Source organism: Saccopteryx bilineata, chromosome 9 (genome assembly GCF_036850765.1).
Source record: "Saccopteryx bilineata isolate mSacBil1 chromosome 9, mSacBil1_pri_phased_curated, whole genome shotgun sequence".
Taxonomy (NCBI): Eukaryota; Metazoa; Chordata; class Mammalia; order Chiroptera; family Emballonuridae; genus Saccopteryx; species Saccopteryx bilineata.
Window position 1 is genome coordinate 25190308 of NC_089498.1, and position 8371 is coordinate 25198678.

At 48.1% G+C, this 8371-nt stretch overlaps 1 protein-coding gene across 1 annotated transcript in view; it reads right to left on the minus strand.

The window, feature by feature from the left end:
• CFDP1 (craniofacial development protein 1) overlaps window positions 1-7254 on the minus strand; it is a 141180-nt gene extending 133926 nt beyond the window's left edge. Inside the window, exon 1 of the mRNA XM_066242849.1 lies at window positions 7052-7254. Within this exon, the coding sequence (XP_066098946.1) occupies window positions 7052-7115 (64 nt within the window). The 5' untranslated portion in view covers window positions 7116-7254. The remainder of the gene's footprint in view (window positions 1-7051) is intronic.
• Between the last annotated feature and the right edge of the window lie 1117 nt (window positions 7255-8371).

An 8371-nucleotide genomic window follows, 5' to 3' on the forward strand; every position in this document is an offset into this window, starting at 1 on the left:
CCTGTGGCTTGACTGGTTCCAGCATCTGCTGCTGAATCTAAGGACAGCTCAGTTGGTCCAAACCTTGGCCTTAGGCACTGAGGATAGCTCAGCTGATTTAAGCAATAGCACCAGACCAGGTGGGAGTGGGGAGGGGGGGGGGTTGCCAGGTGGATCTTGGTCCCAGCGCATGTGGGAAGTCTATTTCACTATCTCCCCTCCTCTCACTTAAAAAAAAATCTCCCTGACCGGATAGCTCGGTTGGCTGGAGCACAGAGGTTGTCAGTTCCATCCCCAGTCAGGGAACATACAGGAATAGATCAATGTTCTTGTTGTCTCTGTCTGTCTCTCTCCTTTCCTCTCTCTCTAAAATCAATAAAATAGACATTTAAAAAAATCATAGAAAATCTGATAAAGAATCTAACTTATAATAAAGCCAAAAATAAACATACAGAATTTTGTAAACTCATTTTATGAAGCTAGTATATTTTTATATTAAAATCAGACCAGAAAATTACAAAGAAAACTATAGATCAACAAGAACGTGATGCTATAAAAAAGGATTATTCGAAGAATAAAAAGGTTAATATCCAAAATTAAAGATACGAAAGGAGGAAACTCAGTAGGTCAGAGTCAGAAAATAGGAGATAATAAAAATTAGAGTACCAGTCCAGAATATCTAATGTAAGATTCAACATAATGAATAATGAGGATTTCAGAAAAATAAAAAACTGTCACACACACATAAGACTCCCAGAGGCCCAGCAAAATGGATGAATACAGACTCTACCCAACGTATGTATATCGTTGTAATATAACAGGAAATATTACGAATAAATTGAAGACTATCAGTCTCCAGAGACAAACAGATCATATAAAAATGAGCAGAAATGGCCCTGGCTGGTTGGCTCAGTGGTAGAGCATCAGCCTGGCGTGCAGGAGTCCCGGGTGTGATTCCCAGCCAGGGCACACAGGAGAAACGCCCAGCTGCTTCTCTACCCCTCCCCCTCCCCTTTCTCTCTGTCTCTGTCTTCCCCTCCCGCAGCAAGGTTCCGCTGGAGCAAAGTTGGCCCAGGTGCTGGGGGTGGCTCTATGGCCTCTGCCTCAGGCGCTAGAATGGCTCTGGTTGCAACAGAGCATCGCCCCCTGGTGGGCATGCCGGGTGGATCCCGGTCAGACACATGTGGGAGTCTGTCTGACTACCTCCCCGTTTCCAACTTTAGAAAAATACAAAAAAAAAAAGAAAGAGCAGAAATTAGCAACAAAACAGACGTCTTAATAGAAACACTGGGAGCTTGAAAGTAAAAGAGGAACACCTTTAAAATTCAGATGGAAAAAAGCAATCTATAGATTCAATGCAATTCCTATCAAAATACCAATGGCTTATTTCACAGAACTAGAATAAATAATATCAAAATGTATATGGAACCTTGAAAGACCCTAAGTAGCCACAGTAATCTTGAGAAAAAAGCAACGTTGGAAGTATCACACTATATGATATCAAACTAGACTACAAGACTTGAGTAATCAAAATAGTATGGTACGGGCATAAAAACAGACATATAGGTTAATGGAACAGAAAAGAGTCCATGTCTGGCCTGTGGTGACAAGGTGGATAAAAAGCAGCGACCTGGATGCTGAGGTGGTTCAAAACCCTAGGCCTGCCTGGTCAAGGTACATATGACAAGCAATCAATGAACAATTAAAGTGAAGCAAGTATGAGTTGATATTTCTCACTCTTCTCTCCTCTCTGTAAAATCAATAAATAAAATCTTAAAAAAAAAAAGATTTCACTGCTCACTTTTAAAATGTGAGAAACTGATTTGATTTACTTAATTCTGCAGCTATCAATTAAATACATAAACTATCAGACAGAACAGTCATCAGCACACTTCTCTGCAAAGCCCAGAGAAGAGAGGAAGGGGGTGAGAGAGAGCAAGAGAAAAAGAGAGAGAGAGAGAGAGAGAGAGAGGGTGAGACAAGAACATAGATCTATTCCTGCATGTGCCTTAACAGGGGACCAAACTGGCAACTTCTGCACTCCGGGAGGATATTCCAACCAACCAAGCCATCCAGACAGGGCATGGAAGCTACTAAGTTTAAAAGCGGTAAAATCAAGCTGAACTGCAGCAGGTCATAAGGCAGGGGTCGGGAACCTATGGCTCGCATGCCAGATGTGGCTCTTTTGATGGCTGCATCTGGCTCACAGACAAATCTTTAATAAAAAATAATAATAACGTTAAAAATATAAAACATTCTCATGTATTATAATACACTCATTTCCTACCGCTCATGTTCATGGTTGCAGGTGGCTAAAGCCAATCACAGCTGTCCTCTGGGACCGTGAGGTCGGTGAATAATGAGGGATGGTCACGTGGGGAACCCAGGCCCGTAAACTTTGGCTAGGACCACCCACAATCAAGCCCACCAAAGGAAGCTTCCCAGGAACCATTTGGAAAGAAGCAATCGTCTGCCAGCCAGTGAAATTTCACCACGTCATGTTAGCTCCACTTCCCTAGAGGGACCCCTTTAAATATTTCCCATGCGGTTTAATCCGTGCAACTTCTCTGACCTCCATCTTTCTTTCCTCGGGGCCAGGGAACCTTGCTGGGCGGGATGCGTGCTCTGTACTCAATAAAGCCGTTTACTTATTCCACACTTTGCGGCTCCGGCCCTCTTCCTTCCTTCTTGGCGGGGAAAAATACCTTACATTTTGGTGCCAAAACCCGGGAGGAGTTAGAAGTCCACAAGGACTGCTCCTTTCCCCTCCCCTCCGAGAAAGAACCAGGATCTCCTACTTCCACCCACTTCAGCGCACAGTGTGGTAAGTTCCCTGCCTCCAGCATTCCTCTCAGTTCTTTCCTCCAAGACTCCCTGTCCGAAACTGTAGCTACGTCAGGGAAGTCTTTTCCATCCGACCGAGTGCATTTGCTTTGGAGACGTCAGGAGCATTTCCACTTTACCTTTTTTGTCCATGGCCGGACCTTGAGTTTTTAGGACGCTAATGATCAGGTCTGACCACTCCGAGAACTGAGGGCAGCTGTTGGGGCACAGGAATCTCCCTCCCTAAGGAAGAAGAAACTGTTCTTCTTCTCCGCTATGGCCAGGCCACAGAACCTACTCAATTAGCCTCCTGAAGGGACTTTCGGTGTTAACACCCTCACCAATTTAACTATCGCCAAAAAAGCTGGGAACTGATTGGAGATCTCTTACATACACGGCTTCTAATTATTCGTGCACCTGTCCTTAATCTCTGTGCCGCCTGTTCCACCGCACAGGCATTTTTCTGGCCAGAGAAACCTCACCTAAAACTTCTATTCCTAGTCTTTCCTTCTCCGCAGACTCCCAATTCTTTCTCCTTCCTGTCTGACCCTCGCGGGTGCCCCTCTCTCAGGACTTTTCTCTGGTCCCTCTGCATACCTCTTTTGTGCTCGGGTCTCTCTTCCCTCTGAGAGCCCCCTCCCCTCCCTTCGCAAAAACCTGTTTCTTATTCGCCATCTACTACCTTCTCTTTCTCCTCCCCTGCTGGCCAGGGGCCCCTCCCTTCACTGTGTTCTCTAGTCCCGCCTCCGTCAGGCCTTTCTCAGCCTGGCATTGGCTCTTACACCGGTTTTCAGGACATCCAACCCCATTTTCTTGCTGGAAGTTCTGGCCCTTTGCTTTGGTTCCAGCGTTTCGTGTGAGATCTGGATGCCGGGCTCCGCATGAGCCCTCCTCCTCTTATTCCCAAACCCCTATCTGGAACCTGTGAACACGGCATTTAAAATTTTTAACGGTCCCAATTAGTAGAAGCAGGCCAAGGCTGTTTGCCAGGCCCACATGCAGCAGAAAGTAACGCTCTAAACCCCGACTCTTGTGGCAACCCTGAGACCCGCAGAGCCACCAGCAGCTTGCTTTAAGTGTGGCAAGCAGGACCCCTGGTCCCGGCAGGGCCCCTGCCGGCGGCTGCCCACTGAGCCCTGCCCTGACTGCAAGCAGCCCAGTCACTGGTGGAGTGATTGCCCCTTTGGGCAACAGGTTTTTCCTCAGCGCCTCTACGTGGAGGACAAGCCGCCCAAACGGAAGGCCAATCCAGCCAGGTGGGTGCATCGTTCAAACTCCTAGGACACGGCCTGGACTCAGAGAACCCAGGGTTCTGCAACAAGTGGGTAAGTCCATCTCATTTCTCGTGGACCTGGGGGCTGCCTTCTCTGTTTTTGCCTTCATACTCTGGACCTCTAGTTCCCTCACAGGTTTCGGTTATGGGAATGGATGGGACCCTCTTCCTTTCCCCTTTTACGCCACCCCTGATATGCAGTTTTGCCTCAAGCTTGCCTCCTTACAGGACCACTGGCAGTCGGAACCACTGGACTCCATCCATCTCCAGCTCACCAAAAGGCTGGACCCTGCAAATCCCCCTATTACTCCTCTTATTTTTAAATCCTTACAGGACCGCATCCGCGAAGTTTCTCAACTCACGGCCACACAGATGTTCCTCCTGACACCCCTCAAAGCCACCACCTTCCGATCTCCCCCTCCCCACGACGCCCCTATTCAGCAGGAAGTAGCCAGACAAATAAACGGTGCCCCTTTTTCTATTTAACACAAAAGGTCAGAATGTGAGGTCAGTGGATAATAAGGGATGGTCATGTGGGGAACCCAGGCCTGTAAACTCTGGCTAGGACCGCCCACAATCAAGCCCGCCAAAGGAAGCTTCCCAGGAACCATTTGGAAAGAAGCAATCGTCTGCCAGCCAGTGAAATTTCACCACGTCATGTTAGCTCCACTTCCCTAGAGGGACCCCTTTAAATATTTCCCATGCGGTTTAATCCGTGCAACTTCTCTGGCCTCCATCTTTCTTTCCTCGGGGCCAGGGAATCTTGCTGGGCAGGATGCGCGCTCTGTACTCAATAAAGCCGTTTACTTATTCCACACTTTGCGGCTCCGGCCCTCTTCCTTCCTTCTCGGCAGGGAAAAATACCTTACAGGGACAACACCAAATTTTTATTGGATAATGCCTAACGTACACAGGTCGTTGTATGGCTCTCATGGAATTACATTTTAAAGTATGTGGCGTTCATGGCTCTCTCAGCCAAAAAGTTTCCCGACCCCTGTCATAAGGCAAAGATGGACTTCAAGATGAAAGTGAAAGATTATATAATAAATCTGAATATCTTGGAAGATGATTTGGACCAATGTTTTCCAACCTCCAGTGTGTGGACCGGTCCACCAGAAATTTCACGCAGATCAGTGAAAGAATTGCTGTATGAATATTGTATGAAGATTAGAGACCCAATGATCCTGTCAAATTCACTTAAGGGCAGGGTGATTTCTGCCATGGGGTCCCCGAAATGATTCTCCTATTTTCACTGGTCCCCAAGTATAAAAAGGTTGAAAACCAGTGACTTAGACAATTCTGAAAGCTAAGGTCAAGTCAGTAGTAAGTACATAGACTAAAAAACAAAATGGCATTAATTCCAGAGAAAACAAGCAGTGCAGGAAGAGCAACTATAATATGTACCACATGGTTTAGTTGTGAAGGTGGTGTTCAGTCATTGCAAAAATAGTAAATCCTTGTCGGCAAAAAAGGGGTTCTATGGAAAGTAACTTCCAAGGGTGAGCTGAACATAAATTCCTAACTGGGCAGTTCATGGTGGGTAGTCTCGCCCTATGCTTATTACAACTTCTTTAGTAAAAGGCTTATTTTTGCCTTAAGCAAGCTCTGTCCATTGTTTCTATGTATCTAGGTTAACACACCTTTGAGATGCCCCCTTCCAGACCCTTCCTCCTAAATCTGCCCACCCTGGAGAGAGCACAGAACCTCAATTATACTGTAATCTGATCCCCAACCCCGCGATGCTTTCTCCCACCTTCAGTTTTCTTCCTTACTGATCCTTCCTTAATCTCAAATGCATAAAAGAAACTGCAAACTGTTATTCTCTGGAGCATCTGTGCATCCATCAGTTGGGATCAAATAAACTCTTACAAAAAATTCTCTACAGGTTTAGCCATGTTTTACATGGAAACACTGAATATGGATCTAACCAAACTGGACGTGGGAGAACCAGGGCAGGCTGGAGAGTCGGGGAGGGCCACCGGTGGAGGGGAGTGTGCACTGGGAGTGGCAGCGAGGATGGGGAAGGCTGGTTTGGAGGGGGGACGATGGGAACTGCTTGGTTTCAAAACAAGCCTTCCAGATTAAAATGAGAACTCGTTTTCAAGCGATCACCCTGGCCGTTCGGGTAAGACCAATGGTGGACCAGACTGGAATCTGGGAAACCAGTGGGGAAGCTATGACGAATCCTAACGAAGGATCACAGTAGTTCAGCAGCAGAAAGATTGATTGGTCAGGGAGCGGTCAGAAATGAATTTTCCACGTAGACACACAGAATTTACTGATCGCTTGGACCAAAAGTGAGGAATAAGGTTGACTCCACTCCTAGGGGGCTTTGTTTGTTTTTCTATCCAAGCGACTCTATGGGGGCTTTTAACAAGATGGGAAAGTCTGGGGAAGGCGCAGGAGGACGGAGCAGATGGCTATGTTGGGGTGACACGATTTACTTTGGCCCCACTCGGTTTGAGATGTCTATACAACACACATAGAGCGTCCCGAGAAGGTAGCAATGGGCATGCATATACGTTGCAAACGGTAAAAAATCATGAGCACTTTGTACCAACCAGGTCCCTTCTGAGGGCAGGAAGTGGGCAGATCTGTCTCGGGCAAGACGCTAGCTAACACTTCCCTCGGGACGCGAAGTCTTAAGATTTAACTTCCAACACTCGGACGGCCTTTCAGACAGTGTCAGCGCTGACGTGACTGGGGGACTGCCGACCGCCAGCGCCCCCGGAGGCAGGGCCGTGTTCACGCGCCGGTTCCCGCGCTCCGAAAGGGGGCTGCGGCCGAAGTCAGGCCGCGGGGAGCGGCTGCACCAGACGTCCTCGTGCACACGACCCGGGACACAGGGGCGGAGCGGGCAGAGATACTCCAGACCCGCCGCAGGGCACCCGGGCCACGGGGCCCACGTACGCCGAGCCCAGCGCGCCTCACGTGGGGCACGGGGCGGGGCGAGTCTCTTCAGGAGGAATCGCTTACCCGAAGGCACGTAGTCCTCATCCTCCTCTGAGGTGGAGAAGTCTTCGGAGTCGAATTCCTCCATGTCGCTGCCACGCGGGGCCGGCCGTGCTAAAGGACCACAGCAGCGGACCCCAAGGAAAAGCTCTAGGGAGAGACCATAAAGCTGAGGCGGGGGCGGCGGCGGCAGGGGCGGGCCCCCTCAGCGTGTGCACATGCGCAGAGAGTGTACGTGAGGGAAACGCAGCACTTTCGGGCCAGTGCCGCTGCCTGACGCTTACTCTGGCAGTAGACCGAGCGCTGGCTCCGTGGTGAAGCGGTGCGTGCTGGGACTTGTAGTCTTCGCCGCTACCTAGCCTCATTAATTTAGTAAATATGCTTCAACAGGATTACACGTCTGTGGAGGTTGTCGGATTCGATTCTGGTCAGAGCTCTTACAAGAACAGATGGATGTTCCTCTCTCGCTCTACCTATTCCTTCCTGTCTTTCTAAAATCAATAAAATAAACACTTTTAAAACTATTATTAAAAAGATTATGCATAGGGGGTGCCAAGGGGAATAAGGGGTGGGGGAGATATATTGGGTGGGACACTTGAATCTATGTAAACACAAATGAAAATAATAAAATAATATAAAAAAGATTATGGCCCTGGCTAGTTTGCTTAGTGGACAGAGTGTCAACTGTTATGGCCCTGGCTGGTTGGCTTAGTGGACAGAGCGTCAACTGGCATGGGCAAGTGAGGGTTCCGTCCCGGGTCAGGGCACATATGAAAAGCAACCATCTGTTTCTCTTCCCCTCCTTCTACTTCTCTCCCTCTTCCCTTCTGGCAGCCAGTGGCTCTATTGGTCCGAGCCTGGGCCAGGGTGCTGAGGATAGCTGGGTTGATTCCAGCATCAGCCCCAAACCGGGTTACCAGGTGGATCCCGGTGGGGGTACATGCGGGAGTCTGTCTTATCTTCTGTATTCTCACTTAAAAAAAAAATTACACGTCTGTGGGAATACACTTGACCTCACTATTCTCAAGGTTTGTGTTTTTGTATTCGCTTACTTATTTCCAAAATCAGTAGTCGCGGTGGTTTCTGGGGTTATTTGCAGACATGGGCTGAGGGTGAAAAAAAATTGAGCCAATGGTGCGTTTTACCAGCTGAGAATGAACAAGGAAGACGATCAGATTTTTGGTTCAGTTCGCATACTATGTCAAAGTGTACTTTTCTCAGTCTATGTACAGCCACGTTTTTTGCATTATATTTGTATTTTGCATTGTGCTTTCTATAGTGATTTTGCTGTTTAAAATGCCCCGCTCCCCCAAGCGTATAGTACTGAAGCGCTGCCTAATGTTC